Raw genomic sequence first — 20,354 nt, forward strand, 5'->3', positions numbered from 1 at the left:
GCCCAGTGGGTTGTAAGGCGCCTCAGAGCCACACCAGGCAATGGTGGCTCAGACCCATTAGAGGTTGTGTAGAGCATGTAAAGGAGGGCCTTAATATGCACCTGTCTGTTCCACCTGAAGCTTTTTCCTGCCTTCCTTATTGGGCTGAGTGTATAGGTCGATTTTGTCGTTTCTAGGCAACCGGTTCAATGACGAACTCCTCACACGAGCACCTGAGAGACAACGAGTAGACACCCAGGGTGAAACAGTGACACAGCCTTTTCTCTTTCTGTCTCCTTCACAATAACAGTCATAGGAACATTGTTGTAGTTGGTCTTAGCAATTTGTCCCTTCTACTTAAGAGGGACATACACACTGGAATATTGCTGCAGTTGGTCTTACAATTCCCATCATCCTACCACAGGAAGGCCCAAGGTCACAGGGATCGTTATTACAAAAGAAAATGTGCCGACATTCTCAGAATGTGTTCCTAACCCTGGTGAAAAAGGAAACGGGCTAGTGGAATTTGACACAGAGACAGGTTAAGGAGGAGAGAAATCAACCTAGAATGATTCTTCTTCTCAGTGGTGGTCAGAAACAATGCAATTCCCTGTGAATCAAACCAGGATGAATTGCATTAGCATTAGGAAGGTACAGTACAAAGACTACCGAAGAGGATAGAAGAGATCCCAAATGCGTCACTGATGCTTTGGGGCAACTCCTTATGATTCTTTGACACTTCCCTGTGTCACAAAATGCACTACAAAACTGAAAGTGAACAGTAAATGGATGCAATGGAATCACAAGTTCATGCTGGGTTGATCATTGGTTGAGGTCAGAGACAGCGAGCCAAGGCATTGGTTTACCAGTCTCTTAATGTTCCGCTGATTGGCTTGTCTCTCAGCTCCTGGACACGGGAAGGAGAGGGTCAACGCAGTGACAATAACAGTGGGCTGACACGGTGGCTGGGTAGAGGGTAGGATGGAACGCAGGAGGGTGGAAAGGGGACTTACTTTTGTCGGGAGAGTTGATGAGGGTGGCGGAGGAGGAGGACAGGCGCTTGTTGATGCCAGCCTCAGACAGCTGTTTCAGGTTCATGGTGGAAGTGGAGCGCTTGTCAACTAAGGGGTGGAGGGAGAGACAGACAGGGAGGGGGTTATACAGGAGACTGACCAATGGGAGACTGGGAGAAGGGGAAAGGACATAGAGGGGGGGGGGGGGGGGTGGAGAACAGGGTTCTGCAGGGTCCTAATGACCTGCAACCAACATTCAACACTCATTTAGTCTCAATTCTAGGGCATACTACACCGGTGGGGTCCATGTATAAAACAAACATTGAACTAAGGCACTACTGAATATAATACATTTTGATAACAGAACAAGTAGCAGACCAAAGCCATTCCAGTTTATAGGCAGGCACAGCAGTTAGTGATAAGAGTTGAAAAGCCAGAAAAAAAATCCACAGAATAGATACCACAGGTGAACAGTCAAGAAATCAACATTAGTTGGCACATGTTAAACAGTCAACAGCAGTGCTGCTCAGAGAGCGGAGCCTACATGTGACACCTCATCTGGAAGTGCTTCAAAGTGAGTGAGGGAGTAAAGAAAAAGAGGAAGTCCACAGGCTTGTGGGACAGAAGTGACAGTGAAGTTGCCCATACATGGTGATATAAGGTCAGCCTTGCATTTTCCCCACTAATGGTTAATGTCAGGATAAGCTGATCCTAGACATGTGCATATAAGCAAAATCAACCCATCCCTGGGAGAACCAGGAAGATATTAGTGAGGGAGTGAGTAAGATAAGGGCTGGTGGTTAACATAACAGTGCCAGTCCATGCTGCTTTGCTGTGGGTACAGTACAGGTATCAACCAGTTTAACCTGCACTTTGTTGTGTCCTGGGGGGCTTTTCTGGAGACGCGGGTGAGATTACTATAGCTACTGGAGAGGCGGCACCTGCGTCAGGGTCTCCTGTGGGGGGGGGGGGGGGGGGGGGGAGAGAGAGAGTCTCTCAGCGGGGAGACAGGAGCAGACACATACCGCCCACAGGGGCAGTGAGGAGGAGGAAAAGGGCTGGCTGACAACAATCAGTAGATTTCCATCTCTGACAGTCAGCGCCCACAACACAGCTGCTAGGAAACAAGCTCACATGATAAGACTCGGATGAGGATCTTTGGGATCAGACCACATATGGGTCAAATGACCTGATAACAAGCATCTTTTTTTGACCTATAATATGAACATTGCTTTTATGAAGTATGGTCCGGATTCCCTTACACAGATTAAGCCAAATCCTCAACTAAGCGCTTTCAAATGGAGATTCTCTTGGATTACACTTTATGTCCAGGACTAGGCTTAATCTGTGTCTGGGATACGGCCCCTATATGATTATGAACAATAAATTAAAGAAAAACAGATTGAGATATTATATAGCAGCTATGCTATCGCTCACTGCATATTAAGAGTATGCGTCATTAAACTAGAGGCATTCAGACTTCAAAAGAAAAACATAGAAAATGTTGAGAAATGTCATTAAGCGAGCCTTGGACATACGCAGAACATATACCGATGCCTAATCAACATAACTCCAGCTGACAGCAAACCAATAACGAGCCAGTCACTCTGAGGATGAGTCAGCAAGTTTTAACCAACCTGTGCTTTTCAGCATCCGCTGTCAGACAAATAGGAAACCATAAATCCTTACACACATGCTTGAGTCCTATACACTTAGCAGTCCTATCCATATGGTATAGAGCAGAGTGGAATGGTATGGAGGAGGATTCCTTACCGGATCGGTTGTCTGATTCTGAGAGTCCTCCCCAAGACCACCTCTTCTGCCTTTGCTCCACTCTCTGGCTGCGCTCCAGGGTCCGCCGCATCACCGCCTCATAGTGCTCCTGCAGCAAGCACACAGAGGGAGAGAGAGAGGGGGAAAGGAGAAGAGGGGGGGGGGGGGGGATGCAAAGTCATTCACATGACAAAGTAATACTCTGGGTCTCCCAAACCCAAATAAACAGGGTCAAAGAGATAATGATGACAATATGAACCTACGTCCCAGAATGAGGTGAGTCAGTAACTCAAAGAGAAATGCTGTTTTCAGTCTGACAATAACAGTTCACTACAATATGATCATAGTGAAACAAGAGGGAGTGATGACAACGTTAGATAAAGCCAAATTGTCTGCTCTACTTTGAAGCAAAGATTAATATCCCTGTAATATGTCTTAAACGATTTAGTCTTTCATATGTTATACCAACACTACATTGTTCTGGGGTGGTAGAGTTGCATTTGTCTGCTTAGCAGTGGTGCAAAGCAACAGGTCACTAGTGCCAATCAGGCTGGAATAAGAACACTGAGGGAATGAGTTTCCTGCAGCAGACGCCCATTAAAAGAAGCAAAAACAGGAGATGGTTTCATTCATAACACTAACAAAGTATGCATCCTTTCCTGAAGTTGTTCACTCATGCTCTAGAGACATAGCATTAACTCTGCCAATTAGGCTACACCAGACAATCCCATGAACCTGAGCAGTGAAAATAGTCAACTCGTGATAGCTGCACATATGATTAGTCACTGCAGTTCACCCGTCCCAATTCAAATACATTATTTTCGCTTACTATGGATATCGACATGCTCCAGTTTAGTGCACACTTTTACGCCATTGACTACACAAATAGTCTACAAAACAAGAGTTGTATCTGTAGCGCCACCCTGGTGTTGGAGGACCCCCGGGACCCGTACCTTCTCTTCCTCCTGTTTCTGCTTCCTTTTCTCCTCCACAGCCGAGCGTCTCTGCTCCTCCTTCCTGCGCTGCTCGTCCAGCTTCTTCTGGCGCTCCTCCATCTGACGCTCCACCTGCAGCTTGGCCTTACGCTCTCTCTCCAGGATCTGAGAGTCCTTCGCAGCTGGATAGGCATGTGTGTGTTTAGGTGTGGCATATATGCACGCGCAGTGTGAAGAGAAAAAGGGAAAACACATTGGTTTGTTTACTTTGTGACCAGCCCAGTGGTCAAAAATCACCCAATTAAATCGCCCAGTAAAGTCCCACTATATAGAAGGTATTTCCTGTCTCAACAGGAACTTGTAATGTATACACTTGTGTATGTTGCTAATCCAATGAGTAGATAAGTAATGAAATGGTCAGGGTCAGAGGCTGGGCCCATTAAAGAGAATGGTGTACAGGCTGGACTCCTGAGACCTTAGCTAATAGCTAGTAGAACGTGTTGATGGATTATGACCAACCCATAGAAATGGACCCACCATTCAGACTGAGCTCTTACCTTGCTGCCTATCGGCCTCCTCTCGTCTCTCTTTTGCCACCCGAAGCCGGTCGTCTATCCTTAGTGCAGCACCATCAATGACTGCATGCACACAGAGATGCAGATAAGTGTGTACACACATGCAGTGGAAATAGTGTGGGCATGGGCAGAAAATCAGTGGTTGATTATGATGTGCTGCAGGGTCACCGTGAGTTAATCACCTGACAGGCAGATGTGCTCATCATGAATGACATTAATGCCCTTTGAGTCATCACCTTATTACTGCAACAGTTGACAGCACTGTTTATGCGGCATTAAGCCACAACGACATGGCGGTGTGACGTGTGAGTGATAAGTGTCACTCATTATAACCCAGGTAACAGACAATGAGATTTGTAGTTAAAAAGCCTGTATGAGATAAGGAATATATATAAATAAAAGCCTGTGGCTACTTGGCAATGAATTAAAGGTAGGCTTAATTTATGACTACTGAGCCATCGTCATGTTTACCACATGGTTAATGACAAACATTAGCTAAGCCTCCACACTGGAAGTCTGGCAGAGGCTATGGGAGAGACATACGAGCTGTTCTGGTGGTGGGTGTGTATACGTTTGTGTAGGCCTAGGCTATAGGTATGCATAATATATGCATATGAATGTACCCTGTTTGTTTGTGTGTGTGACAATGCAGATGCAGCAGGCTGGGGATATTTTGTTACCTGGCCGGGGAGACTTCGCTGCAGTGGTGTTGGGTGGTGTGTTTGCTGTTGCAGGGGATGCAGGTACTGGGCTGTTCCCTGCTAGGCTGCGCCGCTCCTCTGCCTGCGCCTGCGCAGATGCAGCTAAAGACACACACACACGACAGAGAGAGAAAGTCAGGTCACGCTGTCTAGAATAGCATGATGAAATGTCTAATGAAATGAAAATGCCTTTGAAATAACGAGCTGCTGAGCAGTCTAGAGCAGGTGGCTCTCTGTGCTTTGTTTGTCCTCCATAGGAATGCATGTTCTAGAGAGATCCAGAGGAATTAAAGCTACAGAACAATACAGCTATTCAGCCTCCCCCTGCCCCCTCTCATCAACGGTCAGCCAGGCTGCTGTCCACTGGGCTCTCAGTCTCTCGAAACACCCAGTTCCCAGCATTCAAGTGATCACCCTATGCAGACATCCCTGGATTTTAAAGGATCAGATGAGGAACACTTTAGTGTAGGGGTAAGGGTTAAAATGTTGGTTTCAGACTTGGGCAAATTACTAAAAAACATTGAGGCCTAGACCTCCATAGGGCTCATCAGAGAGCCCCACTCAGCATGGCCAAAATGGCTCCATTCAAAGTTGTAACCTATTGCTATAGGGGCCTCTATAATAAGCCTATCAAGTCAGCCAAGGCACTAGGCCGGCAGGGGGGAGTGGAAAGAACGTGATCAACAGCTCTGAGCCCTGGTAGCAGCCCTTTCCTCGTCCCCAGTACGTGAAAATGTGTGTGCGCGCGTCAGTGGAAGAAAAAGTACCCAATTGTCATAAAAGTAAAAAGATAACTTAATAGAAAATGACTCAAGCAAACCAGATGGCATTTTCTTGCTTTTTTAAATTTACGGATAGCCAGCGGCACACTTCAAAACTCAGATATAATTTACAAACAAAGCGTTTGGGTTTAGTGAGCCCGCCAGATCAGCGGTAGTAGAGATGACCAGGGATGTTCTCTTGATAAGTGTGAGAACTGGACCATTTTCTGTCCCGCTAAGGATTTAGGTCAATTCTTTACATTCTTTTCTTTAGGAATGTAGTGAAGTAAAGTACAGATACCCCAAAAAACTCCTTATTAAGTAGCACTTTGAAATACTTGTATTTAAGTACATTACACCGCTGTGTCAGGAGCATTGTGAGATTGCTGACAGAGGGGTCGTCATGTGATAGCACTCTGGCTGCTGATCATGCTCAAGCCAATAGTCTGAAATAGCCTCCTGACTCCTGTCCTTCATGACCACCACTGATAAGTGGAAGGACAGGTTGGAATTTTCAACTGCTGCTTCAGTGATGCTCTATCTGGTTAGATTAGAGATTGTGAAGGGAAGAATACAGGAAAGGACACCGCAAAAGAGTCCCTTTCAGGCTGTTGGAGAACAAAGTCAACACAAAACCGGTCCCCTCTCACTGCTCTTTATGATGTCACATGCAAACAATAATGTCAGTGCAACAGAAAGGAACCGTGATCCTTACTTCCCACAGCACCTCTGGCTCTCCCTACCTGTCTGCATTGAGACAGTAGGTGACAATAGGGGAGCTCTCAATGGCTCTCCTTACAAGAAGTGACACTGACAGTACACTGTGTTCACTGCAATGCTTTGTTTCATACTGTTGTTTTCTGCTGAGTGGGATGACCGGGAGTGCATATTACAGAAAATCTCATATGGAGGAAGAGAATCTGCAGGAGAAAAAAAAACAATTCAGCCGGATATGAACACAAAACAAAGGCAGGTTATCAGCGAGTGGAAACTCAATCAGGAACATAAAGGGGACTATAGAAAAGGACTGTGTTACATCCCTTTAGCATTACATTAGCCCATATCACTGTGGTTCTGGAGAGAACACCTCAAATAGTGACAGACAATGGAGCTCAAAGTTCAATGCTCCTCCACTCCCAATATTACTGGAATAGATGTGTATCTTTAGCCATTGCTCTTCACAGAGCAATAGGATGTAGTCAATAGGACAAAAAAATAAAAAATATTCAACAGAATGACGCCGGAGGGGGATGGCTGCCGTTTTATGGGCTCCTAACCAATTGTGCCATTTTGTGTGCTTTTTCGCATTTCTTGTAAATTATTTTGTACATAATGTTGTTGCGAATGTCTCTTATGACCGAAAAGAGCTTCTGGATATCAAAACAGCGATTACTCACCTCAAAGATTTTTATCTTTAATGAGTCGGAAGCAAAGGCTATAATTTTGCTCCCAGATGGGCCCAAATCCTAGGGATGCACGATATATAAAAAAAAATAAAATAAATAAAAAAAAATTAAAAAAAATCGGTAAGCACATCGGAATTTAGCTTAAAAAAAAGCTGACATCGGCCCGATGTGTAGTTTAACGCCAATGTGCAAAACCGATGTCCAAGCTGACGCGCAAACCTATATAACGTAGGTAGATGATGTAGTGGCGCCATGGAAAATACAGCACTACACAGAACAAAAGCAGAAAAATACTAAGCATACACTTCCAACAATTAAACATGTTCAAGTCGAGCATTCATTTGAAAGAGTAAGAAAATTTAAGCGAGACAACTCAAAGGCGAAATCCATTAACTCCAAGATAATGGAATTCATTGCCCTTGAAAATCAACCGATCCCTGTCGTGGATGATGTTGGCTTGCACCAACTTGTCGAGCACCGGTACACACTACCAAGTATGCGCTATTTTACAGATGTTGCACTACCGGAGTTACATAGTATTGTTGTAACGCACATCTATGAGCTACTTGTTATGGGTATCACTGCTATTAGCTTCACAACTGACATTTGGACCAACGATGTCAGCCCCATGAGCATGCTGTGACCCGCACAGTGAGTCGACGAGGATTTTGTACTAAGGAAAGCCGTATTGCATGTTCAAAGATGTGCTGGTTCTCATACCGCTGCTGCCATTTTAATGGAATTGGAGAACATTTTTTTTAAACATGAACACTCCTAGCTCCAGTCAACATGGCAACATTTTCTGGCCCATCCCTCGAGTCAGCATCAGTTTGGACACGAGGCTGTAGTCAACATGCATATCACATACACTGACATGTAGGCTTTTTTTTATTCATTTGAATATTATTTTCAATGTTGGCCTCTCTGATCCAATTCGGAGCAGATTAATTATTTGATATTGCGGTGTTATTTATTGAAACTTGTCCATTTGGACAACTTAAAGGGATACTTCGGGATTTTGGCAATGAGGCCCTTTATCTACTTCCCCAGAGTCAGATGAACTTGTGGATACCATTTGCTAGCAGATACCAATACATTGCACTAACTCTAGTTAGTATTGGCTCGTGAAACTACCTCTAACTTCCTTCATACTGGACACAGAGGCATAAAGATGGTATCCACGAGTTCATCTGACTAAGAAGTAGATAAAGTATCCCTTTGTATCTATACTCTTCTTGTCCAACTTTATATTTTTTACTTGACACTGACAAGAGAACAAGCATTACTGTTGAGCCCTGAAACAGTATCAATATTTTTCATGCAGGTCATCATGGATGAATGAATGTCTGCTGCTAATCCCACAGGAAGTGTAGGTCAGTTTACTTTTCCTCTCCTCAAATCAACCCCCCCCCCCCGCCACATGTTGTTTACGAAACAAGTCTGGACTAACACTGAAATGCTTACTTATGGGCCCATCCTAACAATGCAGAGAGAAAAGACAAATATGAAGTAAAAACACATAAAGTCATAATAGATACACAATGAGTAACGATAAATTAAGTATATAGCAGGGGTACCAATACCAAGTCGATGTGCAGGGGTACGAGGTAACGCGTCACTGGGTGGGAATCCCAAGTTAAGTGACTCAAAAAGTGGATGAAAAGGAGTTCTAATGAATGACGATAGCATTCATAAGCTTATGCACTAGTTAGCCAACCCACTGCCTCTAGAAACTGAGGGGTACTTTGATTCCTGCTCAGTATTTGAATATACATTTGGGGTTAACAATTAAGTAGTATAAACATCCACCTTTCCATCAAGGGAATAGACAGGGGAGAGAAACACAGGTGGAGGGAAAATAGATTAACCTTAACAAATACACAGCTCTTGGGTGTACCAAATAGGGGAGAAAATATATAATCCAAGTCTGTGCAGATATTTATGAATCATCCACAAAATGAAGTTAGGCTTAAAGTGACTCTTACGACACTATTCATCTGGTGTCCTTCTCGCCCTGCCAAGGCTTAGGCAGCTCTGTCGCATGGCAACTGTTGCTGAGCGAGGCAGAGTAGAGCTTGAGAGACCAGACAAGGGTTTATATCTCGCTCACTGTGGACCAAATCCTCAATTCACACTAATTCCAAGCGCAGTGCCAAAGAGAACTGAAAAAATATTAAGGGATAATTCACCCCGAACCACTAATTCCTATGATTAACAGTGTTAGTGTTATATTGAAAACTATTTTTGTTAACAAAATGTTTCATTTTGGCATTATAGCATGATTGGTAGAAACATGTGAAAATCGTTTTTGGAAATCTATTGCAGCTCAAGTCTACTACAAAACCCACAATGCAATGCTCTCTGGGCTGGCTAGCTAGAAAACATAGCTACACACAATAATACCCAAGTCAAAGCATGTGAAGTAGCTACCTACTGTAAAAATCAGCTAAACTGCACTATCAATTTAAAAGTCTCTCACCGAGTTCAACTTGCATTTCATCTCTGCCCAGAGCACATTTCTTTCCCACAGGGTTACTTTTGAGGAGATGGGAAACTACATTAGAATTGTATTAACACCCATTGTGTACGTTGCCCATGCATCGTCAATGGGATGTGCGGTGCATTCTGGGACAAGGAGAGCCCTCCTCCAAGGAGTGAATGGGAATCAATTGGGTGCTAGCTCAAAAACCAAACTTTGGCATGCATTTCATGAACAAGTACAACATTGCAAAATAGACTCATATCCTGACTTTCAGAAGGGATTGCGTGACAATTAGCTTAGCAACCGCATTAGGTGAATGTGATGAGTTGACAGTCAGTTTGTTGGGGCAATTTTCCATATATTGCCCAATGGGTTACCCATCTCCTTTCTGTTACATCTTTGTTTCCCACAGACACAGAGCTTTGCGACATGGTTCTTAGAGAAACGTAGTTCAATTATTTGGTACACTGTTTAGATTAAGCACATCTAAGCTAAATATATACTTTGTCATGACGATATAAAATGGATGGATGTGTTCTAGACAACTATGCCCATACCAGCTATTGGCTGATTTGGCGATCTGGAATTCAGATAATTGTTTAAAAGTGTTATAAAATGTGATGTGTGTGGTACCCCATCACCAGAGACGAGAATTATGTAGCTATGACACGTTCCTACATGATTTCCTAACTTTCACAGACGGACCACTTAGAAGTTAAATCATGGGGACTTTTTCTATTTCCCCAAAATAATGCTCCTCCACTCCCAATATTACTGGAATAGATGTACATCTTTAGCCATTGGTCTTTACAGAGTAGCTCAATAGGAGCTAGTCAAGAGGACAAACCTAACACGGTAAACAAAGCTGCAGCAATATCTCAGTAATGTATTAGTGAAACAGCCTTAATGATCACCTGCTTGTGTGATAGCGTGATTAGGACCTGGTGTAGCCTGCCCTAGCAGACACAGTAAAGAGCAGGCTGAGGATATCATTACAGAATGTGAAAAAGGAGACCGAGTCAGTCACCATCCTTCTATCCACTCAAAAAAAGGATTGCAGTGGGCAAATATTGGGCACGCTCCATTACAATGGACGCAAATAACAGTTCACCATGCCAACATTTAACCCTACTACTACCCCTTGAGAATGTTGATACCATACATTATTCAAAGCCAATAGTCTTAAACTATGCATTGATCCAGGTCTCTCTCCATATATGTCAACGTAATGTAGAACTGAAAGAGCCAGGTGTCCCAGGGCTCTACAGTGCGACCATTTTAAAATGTAGGAGCACCAGTGCGGCTAGAGAAAGGAAGGATTCTACATTTCTGCGTGCACCTAACTGTTTCAACTTAGGTGCACACGTCATCCTTGTAAAAAGGTCAACATAGAACCCTGTGTCCTTGTGCACACAGAGAAGAGCTGACGAGGGGAGGAAGAGGGCACCTGCATCCATCTCTCCATCACTATGGAGATTTGCATCGATAAGCATACATTAGACCTGAATGGGCTGGCTGCAGAAAATCAGACAGACTGACGCAGCACAAAGCCGGGCAAGAACGTGGGTAGTGTTTTTTAAACCAGAAGTCAATCGTGACTGTGTGAATGTATTATGGAAAACCATTAGGATAGACAACAGATTTGCCTGCCTAGCCTATGTCCACAACTAAAACACTATCCTTTGAAAACATAACCTACTTTGTCCTGCATCAGACCATAGAGGACATTCCATTTTATATAGCATATGCTTGCTAGCTGCGGAGGCGCCACATTGCTGCGATAGGGGGAAACTCCTTAACCGATTAGTCTGTAGTACATAACTTATCCTATTAGGCAGTTAGGATATAGTACAGGAACAGCTTTGAACAGAGCTCTCTATAAATCACACGCAACATAGTAAATAGACTGGCTATAAACGGGTTGGTTGTTTAGCAACAAAACCGACACATGCACAACTATTGGGCAAAATCATACAAGGTTGGCTTAGATTGATGACATGTAAACCATTATATTTTCAATAAACATTGGAGAAACACATTTGCACAATGATCACTTGTCTTTAAAATACATTGTAGGTGACCGTTGTTGGTTAGCTAGCAAGCTTTTTTTTTTGACATAATAGCATTGACATGAAATCTGTCAAAATACCTCAAAACAAGCCATGGTATCAAGAACAAGATTAAACAAGTCACTTACAATTCCCCACATGGCAATTTCTTGTCATTGTTGCTATCTGTCCATCCAAAATCACAACAATACAGACTTCTTCCCCATTGTAGCATGCACATAATTTGACATTGTCAGCTAACCCATCTGTTGGTTTAGGCTAGCTAGGCTAGGAAACATCCCCCAGGCAGAGCTGTTAGGGGCGGCAGTAAGAGACCACTCTCCACGGGGCTCCTGTCTTGGAAGAGGCCAGTCAATGGTCATAAACAGGAAGCAGGCCAGCCTGCACTAACATGCAGCTGCAGTTATGTTCAGATGGCCAAAACCACCAGTATCCAACCAGCAAATGCCTAACTTCAAAGCACTATGGGTAATGCACACTTGTATAACAGTATGGGGCATAAGGGTACTCATATATCCACTCGACTTTATAACTAGAGGTAAACTGATTAAATCGGAATGGCCGATTAATTAGGGCCGATTTCAAGTTTTCATAATCGGAAATTTGTATTTTTGGGCACCGATTTTTTAAACCTTTATTTAACTAGGCAAGTTAGTTAAGAGCACATTCTTATTTTCAATGATGGCCTAGGAACGGTGTATTAACTGCCTCGTTCAGGGGCAGAACGACAGATTTTCACCTTGTCAGCTCGGGGGATCCAATCTTGCAACCTTACAGTTAAGTAGTCCAACACAATAACAACCTGCCTCTCTCTCGTTGCACTCCACAAGGCCTGTTACGCAAATGCTGTAAGCCAAGGTAAGTTGCTAGCTAGCATTAAACTTCTTATAAAAAAACAATCAATCATAATCACTAGTTAACTACACATGGTTGATGATATTACTATATATTATCTAGCGTGTCCTGTGTTGCATATAATCTGACTGAGCATACAAGTATCTAAGTATCTGACTGAGCGGTGGTAGGCAACATTCTTTCAAACAGCACTTTCGTGCGTTTTGCCAGCAGCTCTTCGTTGTGCGTCAAGCATTGCGCTGTTTATGACTTCAAACCTATCAACTCCCGAGATGAGACTGGTGTAACCGAAGTGAAATGGCTGGCTAGTTAGTGCGCGCTAATAGCGTTTCAAACTTCACTCGCTCTGAGCCTTGGGGTGGTTGTTCCCCTTGCTCTGCATGGGTAACTCTGCTTCGATGTGGTGGCTGTTGTCGTTGTGTTGCTGGTTCGATCCCAGGGAGGAGCGAGGAGAGGGACGGAAGCTATACTGTTACACTGGCAATACTAAAGTGCCTATAAGAACATCCAATAGTCAAAGGTTAAAGAAATACAAATGGTATAGAGGGAAATAGTCCTATATTAACTACAACCTAAAACTTCTTACCTGGGAATATTGAAGACTCATGATAAAAGGAACCACCAGCTTTCATATGTTCTCATGTTCTGAGCAAGGAACTGAAACGTTAACACATATTGCACTTTTACGTTCTTCTCCAACACTATTTAAACCAAATTGAACAGGTTTCATTATCTACTTGAGGCAAAATTAATTTTATTGATGTATTATATTAAGTTAAAATAAGTGTTAATTCAGTATTGTTGTAATTGTCATTATTACAAATACACTATTTTTATTTATTTATTTAAAATCGGCCGATTAAATTGGTATCGGCTGTTTTGGTCCTCCAATAATCGGTATCGGCGTTGAAAAATCATAATCGGTCGACCTCTATTCATAACCCCTGTATTCATCACAATAAACTGAGAACATTGGTTCACTGCTAAAGAAGACCCATGCTGACTGACCGTTGCACTGGTGCCTCCTGTTCAAAGCACCACCCACCACACACACATACCAGTCAGACGACAAGAGTAAGTTCAGTGGGTCAGTGAAGTTGTTCCAACACTCGCGCTCCCTCTCGCTCTCTCTCTCCAGGACCCGGCTGAAGCAGTAACAGGCTGGGTGTTACTTGGTTGGCAGAAAGTGCAGTACTGCAGATGCCTGGAGTGTAATGTGTCCACACGGTCTAACAATGACAGCATTCACCGGGCACAACTGTGATGAGGGTGCGCACACACACAGACAGCAGATCTTGTCCAGGACAACTGGGGACACATTCACTCAAGAGCTAAGCCTGGGCTATTTCCAGAGCCACCGGGATGATGATACGTCAGCAGGTCGTACACCATTCTCACTGGCTAATGAGAGAATGCCCTGACCAGAGCTTGGATCCTTAGGGTGCACACAAGGACTGTCCCAGGTGTGGACATGCATCACATTTCATCAACATCACTCATGGTGGGCCAACAAGTGCAATTGAGTGGATAGGCTAGTAGGCTCAATGCTTATACAGTCCACTGATTCAAAGCCAAATCTATGAACTAGGCCCATCTTTCCTTTTTAGTGTGTCATTTACTACTCTATACCGTCAAAACGAGAGGGCGATGGACTGGCCTCTTATTCAAATAATGTAGTCTACATTTGCTTCTCAAATCTTTCCACTGTGCCGAAAGGAGAGGGCCTTTTGCATGAGTAAGCACATCCATGATCGTTAACTGCAACACAATCAGTTCTTATTCACCCTATAAAAAGAGTTGACCTGCCTGGGGGCACGTTTCTCTCTGTGCTGTAATGCCTGGTGAGAAACCAAACTGTGTTCTTGACTGGGGCTCTGCCATCTCACTGGCTAGCGGGTCATGACCTCAACTCAGGGTTAACCTCCTGCAGAAGGCAGAGATGACAGGATCTACTCCTAGCCGTTTCACTGCTACAAGCGACTGCACCAAATAAGGCTTGTCAATTTCCTCCTTTGATTCAATCACAGCGATTCAGAAATATTGATCACGCTTTTGATTCTGCAGCCCAGGATTCAGATATCCTTGCTGGGATTTGAGTCCCAGGCATCTGATCTGCACTCAAGGTCTGAATGCCCAGTTTGATACACAAGCTCACATTCTTGTGGAGATTTTAAGGCTGGACTAGATTCCAGCCATTATTTTGTTAGCCTTCCTATGTCCAAATGTTGAGGGTACCTCTACAAAGTCAGTGCAGTTGGGATTTTCAAACATCCCCTCATCACCCTCTAGTCTAGATTGCATTTCACTGGAAAATACTTCCACGAAAATCAGTGTGGATATAACTTTCAGAGTGAAAATAGTGAATGGGAAACTGGATGAGGAAAAGTTATGGTCTACTTTCAGAAACCCCTTCTCCACAAGGAAAAACGCACACCCAATCCGTGTTATGTTGGGGGGGGGGGGGGGGGGGGGGGGAGAGAGAACACTAGCATTTCAGCCAAATCTTACAGCTTGAGTCAAAACAAACTGGGCATTCAGACCTTGACGTAGACCCAGTGAGCACCGCAAAAGAGAAAAGTAATGGACGAGGGACATTGAAAGGAACTGTGTGTATATAAAATTACTACCGTTATAGAGTAAAAGACAGAAAAAGTGTTGGTTTATACAGCAATTTTCAACCACTCAAGAAACAACCCTTTATCACTGACTACATCCATGAAAACTAGCTGTAACTGGACAGTCTTATCCTCCATCAGCAGCTATGTGGGCTTGTTGTTCATTGCCTGTGTGGAACTCGGTGCAAAACCACTTTAGAAGTTATGTAGCTAGCTACCTTGTCAAAACAATTTTTGACCATGGACATGATTACACTAGTCTAGTCACTTTAATCATGCTAAACTTTCAGAGTCACTCATCTACAGTGCCTTGCGAAAGTATTCGGCACCCTTGAACTTTGCGACCTTTTGCCACATTTCAGGCTTCAAACAAAGATATAAACTGTATTTTTTTGTGAAGAATCAACAACAGCTTAAGGTTTCTCAGAACTGACTCTAGCCTCTAGCATTCATTTCTAGTTAACCTTCAATGTGGAAAAACAGCACATGATTTAAACTACGCCGAAACACTGAATGGTAATGAAACTACAACGATTTAAAGGAACAAGAACATTGCTTTACAATTACAGTGTGTATTCCAACACTTGTCCAGTGTTGTCACTGTGGTGTAATGACCTATTACATTTAATTCCATGACGGAATGGAGTTACAGTGCCTTGCGAAAGTATTCGGCCCCCTTGAACTTTGCGACCTTTTGCCACATTTCAGGCTTCAAACATAAAGATATAAAACTTTATTTTTTTGTGAAGAATCAACAACAAGTGGGACACAATCATGAAGTGGAACGACATTTATTGGATATTTCAAACTTTTTTAACAAATCAAAAACTGAAAAATTAGGCGTGCAAAATTATTCAGCCCCCTTAAGTTAATATTTTGTAGCGCCACCTTTTGCTGCGATTACAGCTGTAAGTCGCTTGGGGTATGTCTCTATCAGTTTTGCACATCGAGAGACTGAAATTTTTTCCCATTCCTCCTTGCAAAACAGCTCGAGCTCAGTGAGGTTGGATGGAGAGCATTTGTGAACAGCAGTTTTCAGTTCTTTCCACAGATTCTCGATTGGATTCAGGTCTGGACTTTGACTTGGCCATTCTAACACCTGGATATGTTTATTATTGAACCATTCCATTGTAGATTTTGCTTTATGTTTTGGATCATTGTCTTGTTGGAAGACAAATCTCCGTCCCAGTCTCAGGTCTTTTGCAGACTCCATCAGGTTTTCTTCCAGAATGGTCCTGTATTTGGCTCCATCCATCTTCCCATCAATTTTAACCATCTTCCCTGTCCCTGCTGAAGAAAAGCAGGCCCAAACCATGATGCTGCCACCACCATGTTTGACAGTTGGGATGGTGTGTTCAGCTGTGTTGCTTTTACGCCAAACATAACGTTTTGCATTGTTGCCAAAAAGTTCAATTTTGGTTTCATCTGACCAGAGCACCTTCTTCCACATGTTTGGTGTGTCTCCCAGGTGGCTTGTGGCAAACTTTAAACAACACTTTTTATGGATATCTTTAAGAAATGGCTTTCTTCTTGCCACTCTTCCATAAAGGCCAGATTTGTGCAATATACGACTGATTGTTGTCCTATGGACAGAGTCTCCCACCTCAGCTGTAGATCTCTGCAGTTCATCCAGAGTGATCATGGGCCTCTTGGCTGCATCTCTGATCAGTCTTCTCCTTGTATGAGCTGAAAGTTTAGAGGGACGGACAGGTCTTGGTAGATTTGCAGTGGTCTGATACTCCTTCCATTTCAATATTATCGCTTGCACAGTGCTCCTTGGGATGTTTAAAGCTTGGGAAATCTTTTTGTATCCAAATCCGGCTTTAAACTTCTTCACAACAGTATCTCGGACCTGCCTGGTGTGTTCCTTGTTCTTCATGATGCTCTCTGCGCTTTTACGGACCTCTGAGACTATCACAGTGCAGGTGCATTTATACGGAGACTTGATTACACACAGGTGGATTGTATTTATCATCATTAGTCATTTAGGTCAACATTGGATCATTCAGAGATCCTCACTGAACTTCTGGAGAGAGTTTGCTGCACTGAAAGTAAAGGGGCTGAATAATTTTGCACGCCCAATTTTTCAGTTTTTGATTTGTTAAAAAAGTTTGAAATATCCAATAAATGTCGTTCCACTTCATGATTGTGTCCCACTTGTTGATTCTTCACAAAAAAATACAGTTTTATATATTTATGTTTGAAGCCTGAAATGTGGCAAAAGGTCGCAAAGTTCAAGGGGGCCGGAATACTTTCGCAAGGCACTGTAACTTTTGAACCATATGGTAGTCATAGGGTTTGGATTATTGCAATTCTCTATTGAATGGACATATCTTTATAAAACTTGAATTAAATACTAATTTTATGGGTGAACACCTTAGAATCTGTCACATGTAAACAAGGTTAGTACAGTAGACTGAAATATGTTTTACTTTGAGATAATGTTCACTGCTTGAATGCTAACTAGCCAAGACAATTGATGTTGTAACGTTAGCTAGCTAAAGTTAGCTAACAGTTACATACAGCCAAGTAGGAAAACTGCTGCCTAGACAAATAAATATGGTTAGCTAACTAACGTTAACTCTTTGCTCAGCTACCCTGCTAATGTAATTTGAAAAAGTATCACTTGCTGGCCTTCCCAGAATCAATCTTATAAACCGAGATATCTACCTAACGTTAGCTAGTAAACTAGTTAGTTAGCCAGCCAGAAACCACCGTTTGCTACTTTTCATACAAAATGGCTAGGTATCTAAAGTTTGCGTTCTAGTCAACCGTAGGACTTGGGAGTCAAAGATGGGCATGACGTTAGTCAGAAAGTAAACACTTGGGGCTGGCTAGCTAAGTGTATACACAAATCTGCCAACTATGTTAAATGTCAAAATAAGTTAGTTAAAATATTTATTTAAAAAAATCTAATTAAAATCAAATTAAAAAAAGTTAATTTTATGGCGCCAGACATCAGCGCGCAGATGTGTCAAACCGTCACGAAATCAATTTCGGATCCAACGATTGGTTGTCGTTCTACTACTACGTTAACTCTTGTTAGTTTAGGTGTTTAAAATTACAGTTCACAATAAATAAACTTTAATTGAAAAATGCCGAACACTGTACCAAATATAATGGCGTGGTTATGATTGCTAGCCAAGTCACATTACAGTGCAAAATAAATGACCCGGTAAACTATCATTTTGATGTAGCCATTCCGTTAGCTAGTAGTAGCTTTGACAGATAACGTTAGCTATCAAACTAGCACCGAAGGGGATCAGACAACCAACCCCCAGCACATTGTCAACGGATAGCTACGGCTTACTAGCCACAGAACATGTTCAAAATGAGTATTAGCTAGGTTACCGGTAGCAGGGTCACTTGGCAAACAACCAAGAGCAATTTCGACTTAATAAAATACATTTGATACATCAATATTTAGTTATGCTATGTGTATTTCTTACCCATTTGAGCTCGCAACTCTTTCAGAGACGTTGCACCCTCCGCCATTTCTATGAAGTTTTCCTTCTCTATTTTTTTATGGCACATTACCCAGAGACGCGCATAATCCGCGGGTACGTGGACATCCAAGTAAAACAAGGGAACGAGCCGATAATAGGCAATAGCGTCACCTAGCGTGATAATTTATGGTTGACAGTAGACAACTGTTGCTTATCATGTATTTTGACATGTTGATGGTGAAATCGTTTCAGAACACAGATAATGGAATGATAATGTATGCATGTTTTATTCCAATGGAAATTTAATTAGAACACAGGTGGTAAGTAATATTAGGCCTCCCGAGTGGCGCCACGGTCTAAGGCACTGTGCATCGCAGTGCAGGCTGCGTCACCACAGTCCCTGGTTTGAATCCAGGCTGTATCACACCCGGCCGTGATTGGGAGTTCCATAGGGCAGTGCACAATTCGCCCGGAGTCGTCCAGGTTTGGCTGGAGTAGACCGTCATTGTAAATAAGAATTGGTTCTTAACTGACTTGCCTAGTCAAATAAAGCTTACATGTAATATATATCGTTTTGTATAAATATTATATCTATTGCTGTCATAGCATAAATACAAAGTTTCCTTGGGGACTTACCTTATGGAGAAAGCTGGAGTGTCTGAGGAGATTTGCTGCAGTGGTGAACCAACCCGTCCCATAAAGAAAACAACATGTTCTCCCTATTTCCATCCAACACTAATGCTTCTGTCCTACCCCATCTCACATGCCTTAGCCAGCGGGCCCTCATTCATTTTACATGGAAAACAGGGAGAAACATGACACTGTGGGTTCAGTTACACTGCCCTGAATGATACAGAATAGCCCCATGTTATTTAACACTCCATCACAAATAATGGAAGTGGTAGTGAGATTTTGGACCAGTATACCTATGAGATACTATAAACCCCACAATGGTATAATTGTCATGGGTTCACAGCCTGCCGTTTACATACTATTTGATGGTTAATGATGACGTCTCTGTGCTCTGCATCCTGTGAATCGGATGACAAAGTCATCTATCTAGGTCACATTACAATGCTGACTATTCACACCTTATGCAAACAAATGATACCACACTGTCTTATGCAACAGAAAGGAGTTCAGCGGTATTACATATGTAATGGCTATACATTCAATGGGTTAATTTAACCAAATGTGTACAAGCAATAGCAGTTTATAGCCCAAAATAAATCACATTTCAAACTGTCAAGTTCTGCTCCGTTTCGTTTGATTAAACCAACATTGACATAATTGGTACCATTTAACAAGCCGTCAGTCCCTCTTTTTAACAATGAATTGCAGAACTAGTGCATTATCCAAGAGTATAATTTCAAACCATGGTGTGACATACCATGCTGAGACTTCATGTCATGGTGTTAGAGTACATTCAGAAATTATTCAGACCCCTTTACTTTTTCCACATTTTGTTACGCTGCAGCCTTATTCATCAATCTACACACAATACCCAATAATGACAAAGCAAAAACAGGTTTTTCGAAATGTTTGAAAATTCATAAAATAAATAAGTATTCAGACCCTTTGCTATGAGACTCGAAATTGAGCTCAGGTGCATCTTGTTTCCATTGATCATCCTTGAGATGTTTCTACAACTTGATTGGAGTCCACCTGTGGTAAATTCAATTGAATGGGACGTGATTTAGAAAAGGCACATACCTGTCTATACAAGGTCCCACAGTTGACAGTG

At 42.6% G+C, this 20,354-nt stretch overlaps 1 protein-coding gene across 10 annotated transcripts in view; it reads right to left on the reverse strand.

Moving 5' to 3' along the window:
* The window catches only part of LOC139366226 (ensconsin-like), a 38,702-nt gene extending 19,971 nt beyond the window's left edge, over window positions 1-18,731 (reverse strand). For 3 of the 10 annotated variants that reach the window (XM_071103462.1, XM_071103460.1, XM_071103459.1), the window contains exons 1-8: window positions 18,614-18,699; window positions 4,956-5,078; window positions 4,258-4,338; window positions 3,719-3,882; window positions 2,766-2,874; window positions 1,859-1,948; window positions 993-1,100; window positions 102-212 (exon numbers count right to left, since the gene is read on the reverse strand). In XM_071103462.1, coding sequence (XP_070959563.1) covers window positions 102-212; window positions 993-1,100; window positions 1,859-1,948; window positions 2,766-2,874; window positions 3,719-3,882; window positions 4,258-4,338; window positions 4,956-5,078; window positions 18,614-18,698 — 871 coding nt within the window. In that variant the 5' untranslated portion in view covers window position 18,699. Of the gene's footprint in view, window positions 1-101; window positions 213-992; window positions 1,101-1,858; window positions 1,949-2,765; window positions 2,875-3,718; window positions 3,883-4,257; window positions 4,339-4,955; window positions 5,079-13,607; window positions 13,722-18,613 lie in introns of those variants that run through there. The other 7 variants (XM_071103466.1, XM_071103464.1, XM_071103467.1 and 4 more) reach the window with 6 other exon arrangements.
* Window positions 18,732-20,354: the final 1,623 nt, after the last annotated feature.

The sequence above is a fragment of the Oncorhynchus clarkii genome, chromosome 14 (assembly GCF_045791955.1).
Source record: "Oncorhynchus clarkii lewisi isolate Uvic-CL-2024 chromosome 14, UVic_Ocla_1.0, whole genome shotgun sequence".
NCBI classification, from domain to species: domain Eukaryota; kingdom Metazoa; phylum Chordata; class Actinopteri; order Salmoniformes; family Salmonidae; genus Oncorhynchus; species Oncorhynchus clarkii.